Here is a 23,166-nt window from a genome sequence, read left to right as displayed (position 1 = left end):
TATATATATTCCCATGGTTTTAATTCTCAAGACATCCTGTATGCCCCTAAATGGATTGTCAGATTATAGGCCAAGAACATTATCGGTCTATATAAAGAGAAACACATACTTTTGGAAAGAGTAAAATAACAAGCTTGATAAGAATGCCGAGTTATGTCAGGTTACAACAAAGGGAAAAAAGAGAAATGAAACCAAGTGGATTGGGATCACTTTAATTGTTAAAAATGTACAGACCGACTGACAGTTGGCTCACGGTTTGAGGCAGACAATTGAATTTGAGGTGCTCGCTGTACGTTAGAAACAGTGATTTACAAACAGTAGGCACAACGCAAACAATGGGAGGTGAGTGAGCGGTACTCTGATCAATTATCTCCATATCCTCTTAATACAGAAACATTTTCGCTACAAAATAATTTGTTTAGGGATCAGCTAGTATATACTGCTGGATATTCTTAGCACAGAGCAGTTCCTCCCATTTACTCCAGTGAGAAGGAATCAAATAAAGGGTGGGTGGGTGGGGGGGGGGGGGGGGGGTAGCCCTAAAGACCAATCAGGAAAGCAGCACTCTGCAGCAGATTTTAAAATTATACAACCTGTGTCCTTACATACGCCACACTCAGCAAGACATTAACATTGTTAAGTACAACCTAAATGATGCAAATCGGCAAAGCCCGACAGTGAAGCTTTGGGACTTTTGCTTAGCGAAGCAGTAAAAGGCTGAGCTGCAGACATCACTCCTCCCCATTGCCACACCCCCCAGGAAAACAAAAGCCCAGTCCATTTCCACCATTACATTGTTCAAAATATCAAAGTTAATTTAAACAAACTGCAGTCATTAAAAACAACAAGTGGGACAAAAATTAAAAGTGGGACGCAGCACGACAGTAATTTCTCTTTTAATTCCCTACAGGTCAGTTTGTGCTTCCTCTATACCCACACGTGGCGTCTGCAGTGAGCCACAGCCTAGAAGACAGAAACCAGTAGTTAGACAAGTGGTCAGTATTGGTAGGCGATAGTTACAAGAATGCCTCTCTTTAGGTGTCAAAACACGACTGAACTACTCACATTGCATCGAGATGCTGTCTCCATGTTCTTGCACCAGAACGCAGGTCCCCAGACGCACTGCTCTGTTCCCAGCAGCATGCGCACAGCTTCAGGACAGGCTCCCACTTTCTGTTACGTACACACAAACACTGCTCAGATAATAGACTTGGCTACATGACCGCTAAATATACCAACAACTTATGACACAAGAGAGTACTCATGTTTCCTTGGCACAACCAAGACACTCCTTAACGATAAAGTGTTCTTATTGATAGTGTTCTTATTATGGTTATTTAGTTATGAGCGATGTCGTTTACCATGCACACAAAGTCTGGGTCGAGCATCTGGAGAAGCAGTTGGATCAGCATTGGTTCATACTGTTGAATCATCTGGTCACACTGTTGACATAGACACACGAGGGTTTACAAGGAGGAAAGGTAAAAAGGTACACACGGTAAGGAGATCTAACTAATACGACTAATCACCTCGGTCTGGGAAGATTTGGGCAGGAAGCTGCAAACTTTCCTCACAGCCTCCTCAATCTGTGCCTCTGTTGCATTCTTCTCCAGAATGGCATCGATGTAACGAACGGCCATCTTGCATAAGTCGCAGTAGCCACCACTCTTAAAGACCTTCTGGTCGAGTGCAGCTGGAGAGAATTGGAACAGAAATCACCGTTAATAGCCGTACGGGGAAGTACATCTTTGGCCCTCCGACGTAAATGAAAAAAACATTCCAATAAGACGTCGCACCTAGATTTTACAAATCACACATACACAGCCTCATACGAGGCCAGCTTAACTTTGACATTTTATACAACACCAGCAAAACATCGGCCTGGTTACAGTTAAAATAGAGCACATTATGTTGCCAGATTCTAGGATGAGGTTTATGTTCTTTATAGAAAACTCAAACGCATCCTGAGCTTTCTGCGCAGTTTGAACCAAACATCTACAACAAACTTACGGACAAACGCACGGCTAGCGTCATTGCAGAGTGCCAACAATGTGCAGATGGTCTTCGGGTCAGCCTGCTGCACCAGAAGCTCAACGATGGCCTGGCCGTAGGTGTCAATCAGGTCCTTACACTGGGCACTCAGAGAGGAGGGCAGGTATGTGCACACCTTCTCCACAAGTTTAATCAACTCCTCCTGAGACAGAGACAAATGGATCAGCTCGATGGATCGAGTCCAACAGTATGTTTACAGTCGTTTGAATGCCATATTGGATACATCTAGTAGCGCAAATCCCCACCTCGGTTTTCTGATCCTCCAAGTGACGCTCCAACTCAGTCATCACAAACTCACAGATGGTACACTTAGTGGACTCACGGACTCTCACCATGGGCTGGAACACAGAAGGCACCGTCTCGTGTGCATGTACAATACTGGTCCATCTTCTATCATTATGAAGCACTGGCAGGAGTCAGTAGCCAGGCGCCCACCATGACTTACCTTAGCAGACTTGTCAGTGGCAGACTCGGTCTTGGTGGCGGGGAAAAGCTTGGCAGCAAGTACAAGCTTGGCGGCAGGTACAGTCTTGGCAGCAAGTACAAGCTTGGCAGCAGGTACAGTCTTGACGGCAGGTACAGTCTTGACGGCCTGCAGCATCAGCATGGGAATGGACTTCTTCACAGCAGTACAGAAGCCAGCGTGGACACAGATGTCCTTGGGTTCCTGAGATGACAAAGAGATTGTTACTTATGGCTACATGAGAACGGTCTAGATAAAGTGCTATACTGCATACCAGTCCACAACATCGCCACCACATGCAATATCTACAGGTTTCTATTTTACAAAAAATAAATCTAACTCCGCTTACTTTAGTCAGCACCAAACAAAGCCACACACCCATACTGGCAAAAAGGGGCTAGCTACTTCAATGTTAGTGAAGACCAGTGACTCACTGCTTGGATGTCATGACTTAGTTTTCACAGACAACAGCGCTGTATGCTCATGTGATGCAAGTGTCACGACATTAGCCACACAAGCACAGTGTTCAGGTTAAATAAAGTAGTCTGCCTTCTAATGAGTCACCATTTACATGCATCGCTACAGGGTCAGGGGAGTAGCGCTAGGAGTGGACGGCACAAGCAGCAAGAGCTAAAAGGGTTAAGAGGCCACAGGTGGAAAGACATACCTGTTCCTGGGGCGCAGGACAACATTAATGGAGAGGAGAAAGGTAGAAGGAAGAACACAGGACAAAAAAATAACAGAGATTTTAAAGATGTGGATCAATTGAGGTCAGCAGGCCAGGTGGTGCTGCAAGACTGAATATGGACTTCGCACGAGCAAACAGACAAGTTATCAGACTCGTTAGTTTTGATGATTAAGCTAGTCATTAAATATATTGACCAGTCACGTTAAACTGTGGATTAAATATACAAACAAAAAGGTTTTCCTTTCTTTTGAAATCAGCTCGTTGCATTAGGCCACTCACCATGGACATGAGCTGCTGAATAACGAGGACGCCATACTGGCCGACATACTCCTTGCACTGCAATGAGGAAAAAACAAGTTATGGGATTTTAAAGAAAAGCACGCATTGACTCAAACCTTCACTCATAAAGGGCTCTCACCAGGGCAGACATGCCTGGTCCGAGCAGGTCACACTGGTTCTCAATATTCTCAATGAGCGAGTTGACAAATGAGGTGTTGGCCTTGGCTTCGGCTTGAGCATCAGTCAAGAACTTGACGCAGTCCTGGCACACGGCATCACTTTCCTACAGGGAAGGCAAGAGTCAGAGCCAAATTAAGACAATACTCAACAGGTGGCGATACTTGAGGGCAGGTAAACTGTGTACCTGCTTTGGACTCTCTTGTTTGGGGGCCTTTTGCTTTAGGCTCTTCTGAGGATAGAGGAGGCCGGGCACATTGAGGAGGAAGGGAGACACTTGCATGGCGAGGTCCAACTGAGGGATTTCATTGGACACGAGCTGCTCCTGGGCGTGAGCCTTAGCCAGGGCTGCCTGCTGGGACAGACACAGCCCCATGGCGCCACACACCACGCTGGGGTCCTCCTGAAAACACACAACTTGAAGTTACTTCAACAACCGGAATATTTTCATAGTCATGTCATCATCAAGCGATTTATTTCAAAAGTCATGTATACATGTCAGCAGAAGTAAATAATCTAACCTGAGCCTAAACTATGGATGACAGTCAAATGACTTTAAGCCATCTAGAAATGGCATGTTCTGTTGAGATTGATCAATACTCTATTCATTTCACAACTAGGCAAACTAAACAAAGTGTAAAAAAAACAACCGTAGCAATAAACTAAAAAGTACGCTTCTAATGTGATCTGTAAAGATTCTTTACAGATCACATTAGAAGCGTAATTTTGGTTCTTTAAGAACCATCTCTTTCATTCCCACAGTCGCAGCAGGTGAGAGTTGACACAGAAAGAAACACCAAATGCTCCCAGTCATGAGGTTGAGTATCACACAATGACTACTCTGTTCCCATTTAGACTTTGACTCGCTTCCCCATCAATAGCCCTTATTCAGCTCGCTGCGCTTTGCTAACAGCCACTTCTCTTTTCCGTTGCGACACCGAGGGGCAGATGGACCATTAACTCAGAGTCCTAAAAGAGGTCTGATCCGATCTCCAATAAGCTTCAACAAGTTTTATCTAAAGCATCCAATACAGTTGTAAAGGCAAACCGTATCAACACGCACCTTGTGATGTGCCTAAACAGTCATTTTGGTTAATTGTTACAACCCTGGAACTTCACCCGCAGGCTTTCCCGTCTATATTCAAACTGAAAACAGGCCAAGACTCTGACAAACGGGTCGACTGTGCTCACCAGTTCTCCTTTAATGATCCCGATAATGATGGGGTAGTAGTCGTCCACCATCTCCTTGCACTCGGCAGAGAAACTTTTATCAGGGATGAGCTGGCAGGCCTTCTCCAGGTACCCAAGAACCTCAGCCTGCAAGGACGTCAATTCCCACATCAGTCTTCCAAAGGAGTGCAAGTCTTGGTAAAATTTTCTGACTACTCATTTTCTTATCAAATGTTTTCTCAACACACATGTGATTGGGTTTTTATCTTACCTCAGTGCCATTGTCCTTCAGCATCTGCTCCACCACCATCAACACCTCTTTACACAAGTCACATGGCACGGTTTTCTGAAAGAAGACTAGTGAGTTTGTCAAGCGTAAACAATATCAAACACAAATAATGTGTGGAGGTTTAACACTAGCATGTGCCTTCTGTCAGTGAAACATTTCAATATCATTTTAGAGTAAACAAAATGAATACGAACGGCATCGTCACTCACCATCTGAGGCTTGTTCCAGACACTCTGCTGGCAGTGAGTCACCGCGCCGCACAGAGACGCCGTCTTTACATTCTGACACCAGTAGAGGGGGCCACGAGCACACTGCTCAGTGCCCAGCAGAGGGGTCGCTGCAACTGCAAGATAGCCAAAAGTCAAATTTCATACCTTTCAGAAGAAGCAGACATGTGACAAAACCATATTCCTGGATATCATAGTACTGCTTAAAGGTAAACAAGGCACAAGCCGAAATAGTCTTTTACGCTGCCGACTTGAAATTATGTTTCTTTATTTAGAAACTACTGCCTGCATTGGTTTGAGGTAATTAAATTGATCTTCCTGAGGATGCTAGTGGGACCCACATGGGGTAATTCAAGGGTGACATACTTCCTCATAACATTAAAACAAAAGAGGAACTTATTAAGAATTCACTTTCAACTTTGTAACGGCAGGTTTGATTTGAAGAACAAACTTGTCGAAAGGAAAGACGAAAATGTCACCCAAACCCTGGTCAGCTGAGTTTTACGATATGTTGCAGACAAGAACAAGCAGTGTTGTATTTAAAGGGGAAATTATATTATAATTCACTTTAAGCTTAAGAGGACTTGAGCACCTGAGCATGAACGACTGCATTTAGGAGCTCAAATGCATTGAAACTGACTCTGCATCACACGGGTCACATATCAGTGGTGTTTGCTCTGTGAAGATAGAACTACTTCAAACACTGAGGATTGTGGGTTAATACTCTTGAACCTGTTTTATAACTGAAATCACAGAAAAAAAACACAGTAAATCCTATTACCTATAACTGTTAAGTCTAATTAGCATATTCCTCTCAATCGGACACTATTCCCCATCAACAGCCAGCCCGCAAGAATGCAACAGACCAAGAAATACCACAATAGCACCCAATTATTTACATAAACACGTGCTGAAAGGGGCATTAGTGTGCCAAAGCAAAATGTATAACAGGGAGGTAATCTTCTCAGTTCTCCATTCTACTGAAGAGGAAAAAGTGATATGGGAAAGAACCCAATAGTTTGCAGCATCATTTCCTGTTTCACAACCTGCTTGAAAAACAGAGCTAGATACAGATAATCTCCACATGTCCCATAAATCAGAAATTATAACTAGAATACTGCAAAAGTTGCGGAGTCCAGAGAATAGCCTTTGGTGATAACCATGATTTGGCAACATAGGTCAACACACCTTCATATAACCCAGTTACACCACTAGGAGACAGGCAGGGCCCTCCCACCCTCCACTAGAGTCACATGAGCAGTCAGACTAAATAAACTGTTCCCATGCAGACAGGCTACAAGAAGGACATCTCCGCACACCAATAAACTGTTAACGAGGAAATACACAGCGAGAGAAGCGCGTCTTGTATACTTCTTGGCTTCGTGTTATGATACTCTGCAGAAAAACAAGTCATTCGTTAGAAAAACGTTACTAGTACAAATGTCCAGGCCTATGTTTGACTCACTTCCTGTGACAGCGATTCTGAAACAGAAAACTCATCAAAACAGTGAATCAGCATCACATGTCACATTGCTTTGTTCAACAGTCGATGGCCTGAGAACGAGTTTCTGTGTAGCAGGAAGTAAACGTACTGGTTCAACATCATAAGTGAACCCTCGTCCTATTACACTCACATGAAAGAATGTGTAAGAGCAACGACATTAAATGAAAACTATTCTTTAACCAGAAGTCAGATTGAAGATAAGCACAAAATACACAAAGCACAGACTTGCCGGAATCAATACTGCAAGAAACTCCAGCTTGTGTTTTGATAAGAAGAAACAGGTCATTCATTAATTATTTCAGAGCCATACTTCAAATAACGCAGGGTCAAGTATTCATTTAATCTTATTTAAAGCCATGTTATGCATAACATGTCTAACCTGCATGGCAGCAATAACTTCGGCAACTGCTGATTTCCCTGTCCCGGTTTTTGTCGGAACATAAAGTACAAATAGTTAAGCTCTTGGTGCCAGAGCGTGCACGTGGAGACAAATACTGGTAACAGTTCCCACTGACTTACAAAGAAAATGTTGAGGAACAAAAATCGAATATAGCTTTAAAACTGCATTTACTGAAAAGCTGAAATGAAAGTGGCTGGTTAAGATCATATCTGAACTTCCTCGTTTAACCAGACAAAGGGTCAACATATAAAAAAGGCACATTCATTGTCTGGTCAAAGCAGACCAGTTGGGACGTATCAGCCCTAACAAAGATACGTTTTATTGATAAAATATGAACACACCCGAATGTGTTACTAAGCTAACGTTAGCTGCTGATGTAGCTAGATTTATGGGGATGTTCCTATATCCGTTTATAAACAACAAATAAGTATTTAAGACAAGTGAAAGTTCTAACGATAATAACTTGGGATATGGCTAACGTTAGCGAGCGGGACAACAATTACGCCTCAAAACCTCAAAAGGAAACCGCCGAGCTTCACAGGACAGACCTAGTTTATGATTTAACGTTGCATATTAATTTAATGAGGACAAACACCCGCCGTCTGCATTTAAAATAACATATATTCGGTACAAAGCAGCGCTTTCTGTTGAAGTTAGCGGTGTCCGATTTGTTAGTGTTTACAAAAGCTGCTTGAAAGGCTTCCGCGTTCTCGTGTTGTAACGCACTCCGCGTGAGCTACGTAGTTACAAAACCAGACACACTGTATAGTGCATTGACCGCTGTCTGAGCAGTATCACCGACTTTGTACGAGACAACATTTCCCTGCGTGTTAACGTCACCTGAGGACACGAAAAGTAGAGCTAGGAGCAGCATGACTCCGCTGTTTTCTGGCTGGTCGCTGTGTTGTGGATGAAGCTCTCCGGTGCGCTGTGAACACTGCAATGCAGACGTGGGGCCCGTGGATCTGCTTTTATGACGTCTCACCGTCAGCTGACTACTCAACGAGACATGTGACTCTGCCTCGCCTTTGCCTGATGTGATCATACAAGCTGCTAAAGATCAAAACGTATTTAAAGACATTTTCATTTGAATTCATTTGAATATAAATGTACATATGTATATATATATACTTATATATCAATCAATCAAACTTTATTTCAGACTCAGGGCCCATGTAAGACAAATACATACATTAACAATAAAAGTGCACAGGAATAGCAATGCCTTACAAAGAGACAGCTGTACCAATGTCTCCACAGCTGTGTGCTACTGAACCTTTTGTTGGATAAAACCAAGACATTTTCAGTCATTAAGCCGACAAATACATTTATACATAAGATTTCTTAAAACAGCTTGAAAAGTATTGACTCCTGCAGCCACATGCATAAAACAAGTGAGATGTTTAATCGTGCATGTTTGATAGATGTTTAATAGAAACTCAGGGGTTATTATCAGATAGCTTGTGTTACTACACTAAACATTAAGATTTTTACTGGCAGTTTTTCCAGTGGTGGCTGTATAGTTGATTCAAAACATGTTTTCCTGCAGTATCTAAATAGAAATGTATTTACAAGACAACACAAGTCAATGCTAATTCCTACCACCTGAATTAAAATCGTTAATATAAATTGTCCCCACTCCATAAATGCATGGTGTGCGATGATTGTGGCAGGGTTAGACACGGCCAAGCAAAGGTGGATTTACACAATTGCCATTCCAGCTAACTAAGATAAACACGCCCCGGAAAGTCCCGGGAGAACACTGGTAACCTTGGTCTCTTGAAATAAATGGGTTTGTTTAATTTGATCCAATGAGGAGAAAATACCCAGGCTTGGAAGCTCAGTGGCAGTTGTTTATTACGTACAGTGTGTTCTCTGAGGACAATGATCCAAGTCCGAAATGCTACTCAACCACAAGCATTCAGAACCGCACTGTCTAGGCAAATGAAAAAAAAGAACTGAAACTGCTATCGCATTATTTAACACTATGTGGTGCACATGCCGAACATGTTTTAACAAAGTCAAGAAAAGTTGCAAATGAGAAAGAAAAGTTGTTTATTATGACATAACTTCAAAATGTAGGTCAACACCAATGGAGAAGATCAAATAGGGAAGCATCACACTGTACACGGTCTGGATATGAGCGGTGGAAACCTGAAAAACAAAGGGAACAAATATTACATCGGGTTAAGTTACAGCACGGTCAGCACAGCATGAGCTCCATAAACAGAAGGTAAAGGACGTTGACCTGCTGAACACATTTGATGAAGTCATTGTAAGATTGCTCTGAAACATCCCAATAACATTTTGATACAAATCCATTACAGTTGATTCATAAAGAATTGTGACAAAGACATGTGGAGCATGACATTTTACAGATGAATGAAAAGGTACATTTGACAAACTATGCAAAGGAGACAACATTTCGTAATTCACATATTTTTGGCATTTATGTACTGCAACTTCTTGTTAATTGGCCTACACTGATCTACTTTATCTGGGGATTTCTTCTTTATTCACTATTGTTAACTACAAGGAGGCCAACTGCATTACGTCTCACACTGTAGTGCATGTTCTATTTACATAAGCATTTGACTTATTCCCGGAGGTACCCTTGAGCAGAGACAAGCATGTGTCTTTCATGTCCTAAGTCTAAGCTTTCTTTCACACACAAGAAGACAGAACACATATGAGGCAGGGCACAGAGTCGTCAAATCAATAATAGCAACACACGTATCTGATAGTTGCCTAAGTGGTCACTTTGGACATCACTCTTATTGCTGATAGCATTTTTAACCGACAGCTTGATGTCAATACTTTAACTTTTTTTTTTTTTTACAGATTGTTTGATTAATTCCACTAACCTATTAGTTGATAAAAACAGCATGGCTATCCATATATACCCATCTATTTTAGGGACGGACCTGCTGCCTTATATTGCCTTATAGCTGCCGAGAAAATATGCATGTGTGTATGCATGGTTTTGGGCCCTTTCTATCCATTGTTCCTTGTTAACCAGGTTGTACTGAAATGATTAGTAAATTAATTGGCAAGTCCATTGACAGAAAATCCATGACCTTGTGTTTGTCAACTAATATATGCAGACTAGGGCTGTTTATTGGCAATAATCTCGCGATACGATAAGTGTTACGATACATGGGTTAATATTCAATATAGTGATACTGCAATACTTAGACCACACTACACAAATTTAAGCTCAGACTTTCTCTTTTTTCTGTTTTCTGGAGCTCATCGATCAAAGGCAAGTCTGCTTTGGCTCGGCGCTCACAAATCCACGTTCATGTGACACATATGCGATGTGTGAACTGTTCGAAGATGGGAGCGACCTGACAAAAGCTAGTTTGAAGACCTCATCGGGGATTCACAGAAATCCTCACGGTCCAATTTTAAGAAAACTGTCATAGATTATGGAACACACATTCATAATGCAAAATCTGAGTTTAAAAACAAGTTTAGGTTTCTATGCTCTCAGAACAGTGAGATCTGCATTTATATGTATCACGCTGCCTGTAACATGCAATGCCACAGCACTCCTTTGAGTGCACTCCGAGCCACTGTCTGCTGTGAATTTTTGCATGGAAACGACACCATTTTGAGAATCAATACCATCACAAAATACCATCACAAAAAACATTGCGATACTCAAGCGTATCGATATTTTCTTAAACCCCTCGTGCAAATAGCAAAACATTGGATGGCACAGCTTCATAGCTGCAATGACTTGTTTGACCTTCTTGGTTTTATAATATAGAATGAAAACTGCAGCTTTTTACTTTATCACATTGAGCTCTATCTTAACCTGTGATAGGCATGTATCATTGTGTTTGACATTTTACTGAAGAAATGATTTCATCATTGATTAAGAAGGTTAATAAATTATGGAAATATGATTTAATTGCAGCACTACATCCATGCATGGAACAGTTATGACACAAGAGTCCCAACCTTTTAGCAACTTGTGCAAACTAGTGTGAGTGAAAACGACATTCTTGCACCAGCTGTGGGTTTACTTTTTAAACAGACACATGGTTAGCACCGATGCACTTGGCCCCACATCAACCAATCCTTACATTTGATCACTGTTGGGGGCCACAGCAGTTACTGCTGGGAACCTGGTCGTCCTTCTTCAGCACAGTGGGCCTCACCACGTCCACATCGCGGTGCAGATGATCCAGTAAGCCCGTGAGGATGCTGGGAGCTGCGTAGAAATCGACCAGAAAGTATCCCCCTCGGCTGTGCCTCTCATTGTGTTTGTTTATCGTGTAGGGCAACAGTCTTTCCCCCAGATTCTCCAGGTGCCTCACCACCGCGCCCCGCTCCATCAAAGTCTCCACTGTCCGCCGGAGAGCAGCCGACGTCCCCGGCCGCTGCATCGCCTTCAGGATCAGGGCCAGTTCGTAGCGAGGCATGGCTTCGGCGAAGAAATCCTCGATTCGGACGTTTAATTCAGATGGCTGTGGGTCTGTGTCATTGCCAGATTACCCAGCTGAAGGCGACCATGTTATGACACGAGGGACGAGGAAGGTCTTTGGTGATGACGTATTAAGTCTGCGTCTATGTTGATAACAAAATGACAAATCAAATTGGGAAAATAGGAGAGTATAAATGTGGTGCTACGAATAAACTCCCACTAAATGAATATATTTTTATTAAAAAATAAAAAATGAATCGCAAATCCTGGGAGGAAATTGAGATTGCCAATGAGGTGTCACGAGACTTCCTGGTGCTACCAGACCGACATATTTTTTTAAAACAGACCTGTAACTTTTATAAATGCACAACATGAATGCATTTTGTCCAAACCATGGACAAATGCTTCAAAACATAGGTTAAAATGCCTCAAACTCTTATTCAAAAACCAAAGCCGTGTACACTTTTGAAGCCCATGGTAACGTCATCAATAGGCGCCTACGCACATGCTCACAGGTTCCGTTCACTTCCTTTCCTTCCAGGAGCGTGTTGAAGATGGCGGAACAAAACGCGAAGCCGAGTGATCTTTACAAATGCGTATATTCATTCCTGCTGGAGAACAAGTTCACAAAGGCGGCTCAGCACTTTCTGAAACAGACTAAAGTGGTGAGCGGCCCGCCGTGTGTGGTTGGCAGTCAGTGTGTCGTGTTGTCTTGTCTGTAGCTATGACGTGAAGTTGCTGCACGAGGAGTAAAACTACAACGATAGCTATGTAACGTACAGTGACCGTGCAGCCACTGGTTAAATTAACACGTGTAGGGGCACGAGCACCAGTTGTGTTTCATCTCCCACTTATTAACGCAAATATTAACGTTCGCATCTGTTACATTGTAAATGCGAATCATACAGTGGGGGGTTTGCATTGTGGGAAATTGCAACTGATTGTTACATTCTGTAAACCTTGAAACTGCTGCACTTGTTGGGCTAAGTTGGTGCTTCACGTGTTTCTCTACAGACTCATCAAGATCCAAATGACGAGAGCCTCCTCAACATCTACGACTTCTGGGTGAAGTGAGTTGCGTATTGTCTTTTTCGTCCCTGAGCCAATGCCAAAGCTTTTTGAGTTTTTAATAATATCAATATAATTTGAAAATATGGCCGACCAGCGTTGCGAGTATTCCCCCCCCCCCCCCTATCAAATGCTGTCACGGCTGACCAGATCTGTTTTCTACTCTCAGAATCCCTCCAGAGCACAAATCTACCTCAAAGCATACTGAACACTGTTTTGTATTTTAAATTGAACATGTGCAAACATAAGCACAGGTTTCCCTCACAGATTAGTGCTTAAACTGGTCACATTATGAGGTGAAACTTAATTGATCTGCAAACCCTTGAATTTGTGATAGACTCTGTTAGCTCATCAAGCTTACAATTAAGTAGAGAATATCCTTGTGTATATAATTTAAAAACACGTTGATAACTAATTTAACATCCGACGTATGGACAACACAGTTTGTCATTTGGTTAACACTAGTACATTTATGGTGATCCCAGTCATTACCCATTTTTGCTGTATTTATTAATTCATATATAGAATGTCCACTGCTGCTGTCCCACTATCCTAGTCTTTATTTGCTCCCTTAGCAGCAGCTCCAGGATCTGTCTCTAGTTGATGTCAATGCACGTCGCCCTTCTCTTCTGTTGTTGAGGGGAAACCGGGCAAAAACACAATGTGAGCTTGACTGTAACAATGGGTATTCCTAGGTCGCCCGAAGCCAAGAAACGAAAGGCGCCGCCTAGCAAGGGTAAAGCTGCAAGCGGTCCGTCAGCCAAGAAAGCAAAAACCAGTGCAGAGAGCTCCAGCAGCGAGGAGTCCAGCAGCGAGGATGAAGAAGCTGTTGCGAAACCAACCAAGGCAGCCCCTGCAGGTAATGTCGATCTGTTTGACATGGAGAACTGATAAATCTGGTTGAATTGTGTCAGTAATGTGCCATTCTGAAATTTTCTACCGCATTATCAGATTACATTTCTGTTTGTTTTAGCAGCCAAGGCCATGCCTGCTAAAGCAGCAGCGCCTGCTAAAGCTGCATCCAGCAGCAGTGAAGACTCCAGTGACTCTGAAGAGAAGGCTCCTGCAAAGAAACCTGCAAAAGTAAGAGGAAACATCCAAATTATAGTGGCCTAGTCATTGGTGCAAGGCTGTGCTTGTGCATTTATGCTAAAGAACTTTCTTTCTGCACAAAGGCTCCTGTGAAGTCGCCTGCTGCAGTAAGGAAGAAAGACAGCAGCTCTAGCAGTGAAGAATCCGATTCTGAGGTTGAGCAGCCCGCCAAACCCTCTACGCCGAGTGAGTTTAGAGCCAGACGTCATTAATATTGTGTCATCAACCGCTTTGAATTGTGAACTACAATTGAGCTGATAATGAAATGTGTTTCATCTAATTTCCCTCTGATTATTAGAACCCAAGGCTGGCGCCGTCACAACACCCAAACCAGCCCTTCCTGCTAAAGTTCCAGCTCAGAAAAAGCCGGCGAGCAGCGAAGATAGTTCCTCAGATTCTGAAGATGAAGAACCAGCCAAGGTATGCAAAGAAGAGTCTGGCCATATCTAAATGTCATTGCATGGATTTTAATCGTGAGATGTAGCGCAACCTCATTAAACAGTGATTGTACGAGGTAAATAAATATATATGAATGAATGACACTATACTTACTCCACCTGCCCTGACAGGCTCCAGCCAAACCTGCCCCAGTAAAGACTGCTGCTGCTAAATCGAGCAGTGAAGACTCTTCATCTGAAGAAGAGGCTCCGCCCAGGAAAAAAACCAGAGCAGGTATGTTTTCTTTTATTAATACCTTTATATCCTTGATGGCTTCCACACACAATGTGTAGGAGCCAAAAAGGACAAGTTCAATGTGTTGTTGAGATAAAGTATACTGTTAGATTGTTGCTGTGGCATATCCTTTATTTTTGTGGAGTTTAACTCACACACACATGTTGCTGTTCTCGTCATCCGTCTGCTTTTTGAACATTAGAGTAGGTTTGATTGCACTTGCAATGAGAGCACAGCTTTCATTAGTTTTTAACGCGTTACTGACATGCTCCTGTTAAACAGCGCTACATGGAAACATAGTTAAAGATTTTTTTTCATACAGGATAAAGAGTAGGAGTCTGTCCTGCTATCTTTCCCCCTGACGGGAAGTAGTCTTAGCGTTTCCTTTTCAAAAAGTTGAAACATTTAAACTTGCCAGCACCTTTTTTGGAGTCCATAATTCTGATGCTGACACACCAGAGTCCCTCCTCCCCAACACTGATCATTCCTCCCCGTGCCCATTGCCTCCTTCACATCCATGGCCAAGACTGCCCACCATGTTTGTCCTATATGAAGACCAGTCGAAAGCTAATCCTAAAGCTGCGTTCACACCGGTCGCGTTGATTTTGACGCGCATCGAGATTACATACAAAGTCTATGCACAGACGCGATGGGACTGGCGCACGAGTTGAAATTTTTCAACTTCTGCGGAATAATCGCGTGGCGCGATAGCCTATCAGCGTTGAGTTGCTCCCCCTGTCATCACTGACTTCCTGCCGTTGTTGAATCAGGAAATAAATCCTGTAGCAGTCTGTGTTCACCCAGAGCTCTACGATACCTCATATCAATAGAGACCGGACCAAACTATGTGTATGCATGTGTGTGTGTAAACCATACGGTACAAACAATGCATAGACGCTGCCGTATTTACGTCTACGTGACGTTATTGAGTGCTGGTGGAGCTGCTACGATGTTAGCATAGCCTAGCACCGATCCATCAGAGCGCCATTGAGAAGACCAGTAACCTACAAATCGGCATCATTATTTCGGAGTCCCTTTTTGTCGGTTTATTGCCGTTGAATCACAGCCAAATCAGTTTATGTTGTGTTCCTACAGCTGTAGTAAACAGCGACCGGTGGCTTGCTAGACAGTGAATACAGCTCGATACAATCCACGGAGCTCCTCTGAACAATATTATGAACCAGACATGACGGCGTTTGGCATTCCGACGTTTGAGGGACTTCCACAACACGTACAAAGCAGCAATTGTCCTTATTCCTTTCACGGTTGAAAGCTGAAAGAAATGACGGCCAGGTGAACGGCTTCCAGTCGATAAACCACGCCCCCTCTCCGGCGCTATGCGATTTTGCGGCGTTTGGTGTGAACACGACCGCCGGCGCGTTGGACGCGATTTTGCAGTGAGTCAAAAAATCAACACGACCGGTGTGAACGCAGCATAAGTGCCTAAAATACTGTACAGAGGCCCTGAGGTCCATGTTTCCTTTGTCTTGATAGGAGCATACAGTGCAGTCCCACCTCCTGCTTCAGTCCAGAAGGCAGCACCAGCCAGCAAGGCCAAGGACAGCGACTCGTCGGACAGCAGTGACGAGGAAGAAGAGAAAAAAGTAGCCGGTAAGAGGGGCCCACCTTTTCCAACTTGAAGTATCCGTGTTTTTAATGGCATGTCTGACAGCATTGTAATCTACAGCAAAACCTGCACCGGCAAAAACCCCGGCTGCCAAAGCGGTGGTGCCCAAACCCGCTGCAAAGAAGCAGGAGTCTGAGAGCTCAGGTAATAATCAGCACCATCAAATCATCTGTACATTTTTGTTATCCGATGGCAAACGTGACAAATATCATTCCTCATGCTCGTGTCTTTCCAGATTCAAGCTCCGATGAAGAGGTGGCAAAGAAGCCTCCAGCCAAAGTCACCCCAGCTAAAGCTGTCCCAGTGAAACGTGCCGCAGCCAAGGCTGCACCTGCTGAAGAGGAAGACTCCTCAAGTTCAGAGGACGAAGAGGAGGTGAAGAAGCCTGCGGCGAAGGTGACTCCTGCTAAAGCTGCTCCAGTTAAACCTGTTGCAGCTAAAGTCACACCGGCTAAAGAATCCTCCTCAGAGGACGATTCCAGTTCAGACGAGGAGACGACGGCAAAAAAGCCTGCAGCTAAGCCTGCAGCTAAGCCTGCAGCTAAGCCTGCAGCTAAGCCTGCCCCGGCCAAGACTACCCCAGCTAAAAAAGACGAGTCCTCGAGCTCAGGTAACAGACTTTTGAGCATGTGAGCTCGGCATTTCTGTAAAAGTGATTACATTACTTGTAATACCTTCAATTTATGTAGAACTCTTAGCTTTGTTTAACTATTTTGTGGAGGGATCAAGGCCAGTATTCATCATGAAAGTTCATCATGAGAACTGTCTGTTATGAAATGATTTCCAGTCCCTGCTCTGTGACATACACTCAGTTGCCAGTTTAGTAGCTTCAGCTAGCTAAAACTAATTACAACAGTCATGAGGATCAAATGTTTTGTTGTAACTGTTTGGCTGAACATGGTGGTAGGATGTGTTGCAGGGCTGTTTAACACAGTATTAGATTTAGCTGGGTGTACCCAATAAACTGGCAACTTAGTGTACATTACTGTCGATTTACAAAATAAAAAATATATATTGTCTATTCAGATGGCAGTTCTGAAGATGAGGCGCCTGTGAAAGCCAAGCCTGCAGCTAAGCCAGCATCTAAACCATCTACACCGGCATCAAAGCCAGCTACTCCTGCAGCAAAGCCTGCTGCAGGAGAAAGCAGCTCAGACTCTGACTCCTCTTCTGAAGACGAAGAACCAGCAGTCAAGGCTAAACCTACAGTTGCTAAACCAGCTACACCGACATCAAAGGCTGCTGCTGCAAAGCCTGCTACTCCTGCAGCAGAAAGCAGCTCTGACTCCTCTTCTGAAGATGAAGCAGCAGTCAAGGCTAAACCTGCTGTAGCTAAGCCTACATCAAAGCCTGCTACTCCTGTGGCAAAGCCTGCTGCTGCAGCAGAGAGCACCTCAGACTCTGACTCCTCTTCTGAAGATGAAGCAGCAGTCAAAGCTAAGCCTGCAGCTAAACCTGCAGCAGGTAAACCAGCTACGCCTGCATCAAAGCCTGCAGCTAAGCCAGCTACCCCTGCAGCAAAGCCTGCTGCAGAGAGCAGCTCTGACTCTGACTCTTCTGAAGATGAAGCAGCAGTCAAAGCTAAGCCTGCAGCTAAACCTGCAGCAGCTAAACCAGCTACATCTGCATCAAAGCCTGCTACTCCTACAGCAAAGCCTGCAGCAGTAAGCAGCTCAGACTCTGACTCCTCTTCTGAAGATGAAGCAGCAGTCAAAGCTAAACCTGCAGCAGTGAAAGCTAAACCAGCAGCAGCTAAACCAGCTACGCCTGCATCAAAGCCTGCTACTCCTGCAGCAGAAAGCAGCTCAGACTCTGACTCCTCTTCTGAAGATGAAGCAGCAGTGAAAGCTAAGCCTGCAGCTAAACCTGCAGCAGTGAAAGCTAAACCTGCAGCAGCTAAACCAGCGACGCCTGCATCAAAGCCTGCTACTCCTGCAGCAGAGAGCAGCTCAGACTCTGACTCCTCTTCTGAAGATGAAGCAGCAGTGAAAGCTAAGCCTGCAGCTAAACCTGCAGCAGTGAAAGCTAAACCTGCAGCAGCTAAACCAGCTACGCCTGCATCAAAGCCTGCTACTCCTGCAGCAGAGAGCAGCTCAGACTCCTCTTCTGAAGATGAAGCAGCAGTCAAAGCTAAACCTGCAGCTAAACCAGTTAAACCTGCAGCAGTGAAAGCTAAACCTGCAGCAGCTAAACCAGCTACGCCTGCATCAAAGCCTGCTACTCCCACAGCAAAGCCTGCAGCAGAAAGCAGCTCAGACTCTGACTCCTCTTCTGAAGATGAAGCAGCAGTCAAAGCTAAACCTGCAGCTAAACCTGCAGTAGTGAAAGCTAAACCTGCAGCAGCTAAACCAGCTATGCCGGCATCAAAGCCTGCTACTCCTGCAGCAGAGAGCAGCTCAGACTCCTCTTCTGAAGATGAAGCAGCAGTCAAAGCTAAACCTGCAGCAGTGAAAGCTAAACCTGCAGCAGCTAAACCAGCTACACCGGCATCCAAGCCTGCTACTCCTGCGGCAAAGCCTGCTGCAGCAGAAAGCAGCTCAGACTCTGACTCCTCTTCTGAAGATGAAGCAGCAGTCAAAGCTAAACCTGCAGCTAAACCTGCAGCAGTGAAAGCTAAACCTGCAGCAGCTAAACCAGCTACGCCGGCATCAAAGCCTGCTACTCCTGCAGCAGAGAGCAGCTCAGACTCCTCTTCTGAAGATGAAGCAGCAGTCAAAGCTAAACCTGCAGCAGTGAAAGCTAAACCTGCAGCAGCTAAACCAGCTACACCGGCATCCAAGCCTGCTACTCCTGCGGCAAAGCCTGCTGCAGCAGAAAGCAGCTCAGACTCTGACTCCTCTGAGGACGAGGAAGAACCAGTGAAAGCCAAGCCAGCAGCTAAATCTGCTCCCCCAGTCGCAAAGCCTGCTGTAAAGCCTGGGGCAGCAGCAGAGGGCAGCTCTGACTCTGACAGCTCAGAATCTGAGAATGAGGCAGCCAAACCTGCAGTCAAGAAACCAGCAGCAGCAGTGGCCCCTGCTGGCACGCCCAAAGCCACAAAGGCAGCTGCAGCGCCAACCAAGAAGGCTGAGGATAGCAGCTCGGACAGCTCTGACTCGGAGACGGAGACGAAGTCCACCCCGGCTAAGCCTGCGGTCGCCAACGGAAAGACGGCAACAACACCAAAGACTCCAAAAAAGCCAGCAGAGTCGTCATCCAGTGACGGTAGCTCTGACGAGGAAGAAGAGGCCAGCAAAAGTACCGTAAAACCTGCTACACCTGCCGCCGCACCCAAGACGACCCCAGCTTCTAAACCTCAGGAGAGCAGCAGTTCATCAGAGGAGGAAGCGCCAAAAAAAGCAGCCACAGCACCCAACACCCCTGCGGCAAAATGTGAGTCCCAAACAAATACAGAACATGATGTGGCCACTTAACAGGGAAATCAAAAGGTTACCGGCACACTGGATCCCTCAAATAGCCATTACAAGAAATGTTTTCCTGGTATTTTAAATGTTAAACAATTTCATGCAGCGTAGCGTATTGTTGACTGATTCACGATTGTTCTCCACTCAATGAGCAGCACAAGTAACCTTTTTCCTCTGATGTATGCAGGTACCAATGGAAAGACAAAAAGAGATGAAGAATCATCAGAAGAGGAAGAGACGGAAGTCAAGACACCGAAAAACAAGAAAATAACCACCCCACAAACGTTTCCTAAAGCCAATAAGAAGGTAAAGCCTGCTACGCTTCAACTTAGTCTTAGCCTGAGTTTCCTGAAGGAGAGGAGCTATAATTTGACAGGATTGACTTGTCTTTCAGGCCTCCAACATACCATTCCGTAGAATAAGAGAAGAAGACGTAGCGGTGGATATCCGTCTGCAGGACAACTCTTTTGATGCAAAGGTGAGCTCAGTAACCGCACTACACACCAGGATTGCTGATGTCATCCAATAATTGACTCTCAAACATGTTCATTTGTCTCTTGCTATTCCAGTACGGAGCCAACGGGGACTGGGGCCAGAAAGCCAACGATGCGCTCAGGTTCACAAAAGGCAAGTCATTCCGCCATGAAAAGACGAAGAAGAAGAGGGGGAGCTACCGCGGCGGCGCCATCTCCACCACAATCAACTCCATTAAGTTTGACAGTGACTAAGGACCGTCTCAGTCTGCACCCCCCCCCCCCCGGTAAACAGTCGTCTATCATCACTAGCCAGCAGCACGCCGACAGGAATGTGACCCGTAGAGCTGAGCTGGCACTTACGTTTAGTTAGCTGCCCTCTGGTCATCGGGAGGGCATTGGTTTTGTCTCTGATCTGAAGCAAGAGAGAGATCTGTGAATTCAGACTGTACTGGTAAAGGTTGACATCACTACTTATAGCCACTAGGTGGCTGCAGGCCACCTGTTAATGGAAAGAATGCCAATGTATGTTGTGCCCCCCCCCTTTTTTTTTTTTTGCGTCTTTTGACTTTGTTAACCTGTACTTTATTCTCAAATGCTGAATGTCTTCGCGTTTCTTTCCCATTTATCTACGTATGAATGACAGCCATGCATCCCACCAGGTTCTTTATCATGCAGTAACAAAAGGCTGGTATTGATTTTTAATGGATAACATGTTCTTCAGGTGTGTTTGGTTTGTCAATTTTTTATTTGGCCACATGTGTGTGGCGGAGCACAGAACCCCTGTGCTCCGTTTTGTTTCCTCTTTACATTACACCAACATTTAAAGGAGTAGAACTAAGTTTTATACTGTATATTTATTACGTTTTATTCCATTTCAATGTTTAGGACCTCGGGTGGTCTTTTCCTCAAGCCATTTTGCTTTGAAACTATTGTTTCTTTTGATGTTAAGATACCCCTTTCAAGCCCTCCCTAATCTGTTCATCAGTGGTATCAAATGTATTCTTCACCAACATAATCGAGAGCCATGTGTTTCAATTATTTGAATTTCCTGTACCAACTGTTATATTTTATTAGTTCTTGTAGCTGTACTTAAAATGGAAAAGATTAAATGATGTGGTTGGAAGACTTTTTTTGCTGTTTTACAAACATCAAAATGGGGAAGACTTCAATGTTTTCAGTATGCATCTCCAAATGTCCTATAGTTACAAACATGCATACAATCAAACTGTTATGGAATGATAGTCTACAAAAGATATCAAATCATTTCTTCTTCATTAAAGAGTATTAGGGACTCAGTCCGTCTGTAGTAGCCGGTTCTTTCCCTGGAGGGGATGCTCCTTACACTCATCAAAGCCACTAGATGGCAGTCATGTAGCGCTTTGCACTGCGGTGCCACTTCTCATTACTTGCCATGGGACAGGTTTGAGAGCGGCTGCTAATATGGGTCATGCTCCCCAGAGGCTGGACCTCACACTTCCCATTAACCAAGGAGAGGTAACCCGTTTAACCCAAACAAAGGCCATTAGCCCTGACATTGCTCTCGGCTCTGAATTGTCCGTTCAGTGTGGAGAAATGCATGTCTTGTTTTATTAGAGCATCCGACATAAAATAGCTCCGCCTGTCACTGCTTTGTAAACCAGATCTGATGAATTGATGACCTTGTATTCCTTTCAAGTAACTCAATTAGGTCTTTTATACGGTTACTTGTATTTTATGAAAAGCTCTCCGCCCTCATATAGGCTACTTTTCTTCCAACATTAACTGGAAAATTATAAATAACATTAATTCCTCCAATGTTCAGGCTTATCTTTTGAGTTTTTTGGCCAAATTATCTTCACGTAAAAACCAGCAACAGTATAATAATCTGACTAAAACTTCACAAACAAACTTCTTTTCACAGCTTCGATACTGTCAATCACTTTTAATTAAGCCCTGGTGTGACTGTACCTAATCTCGTTCCCATCATGAACTGTTCTCACATTTCTGCAATAATATCATTTTTGCATTAACTTCTAATACATGACTTATTGCCTAATGGAGCGCATACACTCTTTCAGTGAGAAGAAAAAGCTTAATTCCTGAGCACACTTGACGAACCATGTGCGTTGTCCATACGGTTTATGAATCCGCGCTCTGAGGAGACGGTGTGTACATTTCTCTGTGCCTACACACACACAGAGCTGTTGACTTTGGAGGGAGGTCTACAGTCACTCCAAATACAGCCCCCCCGCCCCCCTCCAAAGTCTGACAACCACTGGGCTTCAGTGCTCACCAAGCAGGGGAAGCTCACAGAGCAGGCTCTGGCAGCATGTTGGAATCCACAGCACACTACCAGTTGCTGGACCTTTAGGATTTTAAAGCAGTTTTACTTTGCTGCTGTTAGTGCTGGAATAAAAGAGTCGATTAATCAACAGAGAAAACTAATTCAACATTTCTTTTTAGAGTCAATTAGTTAGTCATTTATCAAGCACCATCTGGTTTTAGATGATTTTCTATTTTATATCATGATATTCTTTTTTTTTTTGACTGTTGGTTGAATACAACAAGTTGCCTGCAATTTTCACAATTTCCAAACAGACTAAAGTGGTTCATAAAACAAAAAAAAAAAGTATATGTAGATTAATCTCCCATGAACATCACTGTTATCAGCAGCACTAGTTATGGTGAGGGAAGTGCTGGTGGGCAAGGCTGTACAGCAGATACATTAATTGAGTCGGTGTCCAAAGAACACCATGTATCTCCTATTTTGGAGTTTACATTTTTCAGAAAAAATAATTTTACGATCCATTTGATTGCAACGTCAGACTTAAACTCTGTCAAGAACACGGGTGAGAAATACCGATGAGAGGCCCTTCAACCTAATCTCCAGCCCAGCAATCACTGCAGAGTACCACGTCCGTCTGTCAGTCGCAGTGTGTGCAAGAGAGCGCGCCAGCTCGTTTGAGGCCGATGCAGCACAGTGTGTACCAAAGGGGCTGCAGGACAATCTTTAATGGGCAGCAGAGGCAGAGGACTGCCCATCCTGTCCATTTCAATGAGACAAAACTGCTGACCGCTCTTGCACACACACATTAGCATCTTCCCCTGGCACACACTCAAAGGCACGTCGTACAATCAGCTGAGCAGTTTTGCTCCGAAATGTTCCA

General features: G+C 44.1%; 3 protein-coding genes across 4 annotated transcripts; 1 reads left to right on the top strand and 2 right to left on the bottom strand.

The window, feature by feature from the left end:
* Positions 1–196: 196 nt before the first annotated feature.
* Positions 197–8,217, bottom strand: psap (prosaposin). The gene is made up of 14 exons (XM_079280709.1): positions 8,090–8,217; positions 5,328–5,461; positions 5,101–5,175; positions 4,851–4,976; positions 3,847–4,062; positions 3,622–3,765; positions 3,483–3,539; positions 2,498–2,719; positions 2,298–2,390; positions 2,011–2,194; positions 1,530–1,693; positions 1,362–1,442; positions 1,066–1,173; positions 197–963 (listed from the first exon to the last, which is right to left on the bottom strand). Exons 1-14 carry the CDS (start codon positions 8,121–8,123, stop codon positions 928–930), a joined length of 1,674 nt encoding a protein of 557 aa, XP_079136835.1. The 5' UTR covers positions 8,124–8,217; the 3' UTR covers positions 197–927.
* Positions 8,218–9,287: 1,070 nt separating this feature from the next.
* On the bottom strand, positions 9,288–11,787 carry mrps6 (mitochondrial ribosomal protein S6). Its single transcript, XM_079280553.1, has 2 exons — positions 11,341–11,787; positions 9,288–9,403 (listed from the first exon to the last, which is right to left on the bottom strand). Exon 1 carries the CDS (start codon positions 11,677–11,679, stop codon positions 11,347–11,349), a length of 333 nt encoding a protein of 110 aa, XP_079136679.1. The 5' UTR covers positions 11,680–11,787; the 3' UTR covers positions 9,288–9,403; positions 11,341–11,346.
* A 440-nt stretch (positions 11,788–12,227) lies between these two features.
* On the top strand, positions 12,228–21,129 carry nolc1 (nucleolar and coiled-body phosphoprotein 1). 2 transcript variants are annotated; one of them, XM_079280967.1, is made up of 14 exons: positions 12,228–12,346; positions 12,696–12,751; positions 13,445–13,608; positions 13,726–13,832; positions 13,925–14,027; positions 14,140–14,261; positions 14,411–14,513; positions 16,008–16,124; positions 16,201–16,284; positions 16,376–16,750; positions 17,167–19,512; positions 19,732–19,850; positions 19,939–20,022; positions 20,114–21,129. In XM_079280967.1, the coding sequence occupies exons 1-14, from the start codon at positions 12,236–12,238 to the stop codon at positions 20,270–20,272; spliced, it is 4,050 nt and encodes a 1,349-aa protein (XP_079137093.1). In that variant the 5' UTR covers positions 12,228–12,235; the 3' UTR covers positions 20,273–21,129. The 2 variants fall into 2 exon arrangements, with proteins under 2 accessions (XP_079137093.1, XP_079137092.1); XM_079280966.1 differs by having other exon boundaries at positions 13,723–13,832.
* The last annotated feature ends 2,037 nt before the right edge of the window (positions 21,130–23,166 follow it).

This window comes from Melanostigma gelatinosum (genome assembly GCF_949748355.1).
Source record: "Melanostigma gelatinosum genome assembly, chromosome: 12".
NCBI classification, from domain to species: Eukaryota; Metazoa; Chordata; class Actinopteri; order Perciformes; family Zoarcidae; genus Melanostigma; species Melanostigma gelatinosum.
This window is presented reverse-complemented; position numbering and strand designations above follow the sequence as displayed.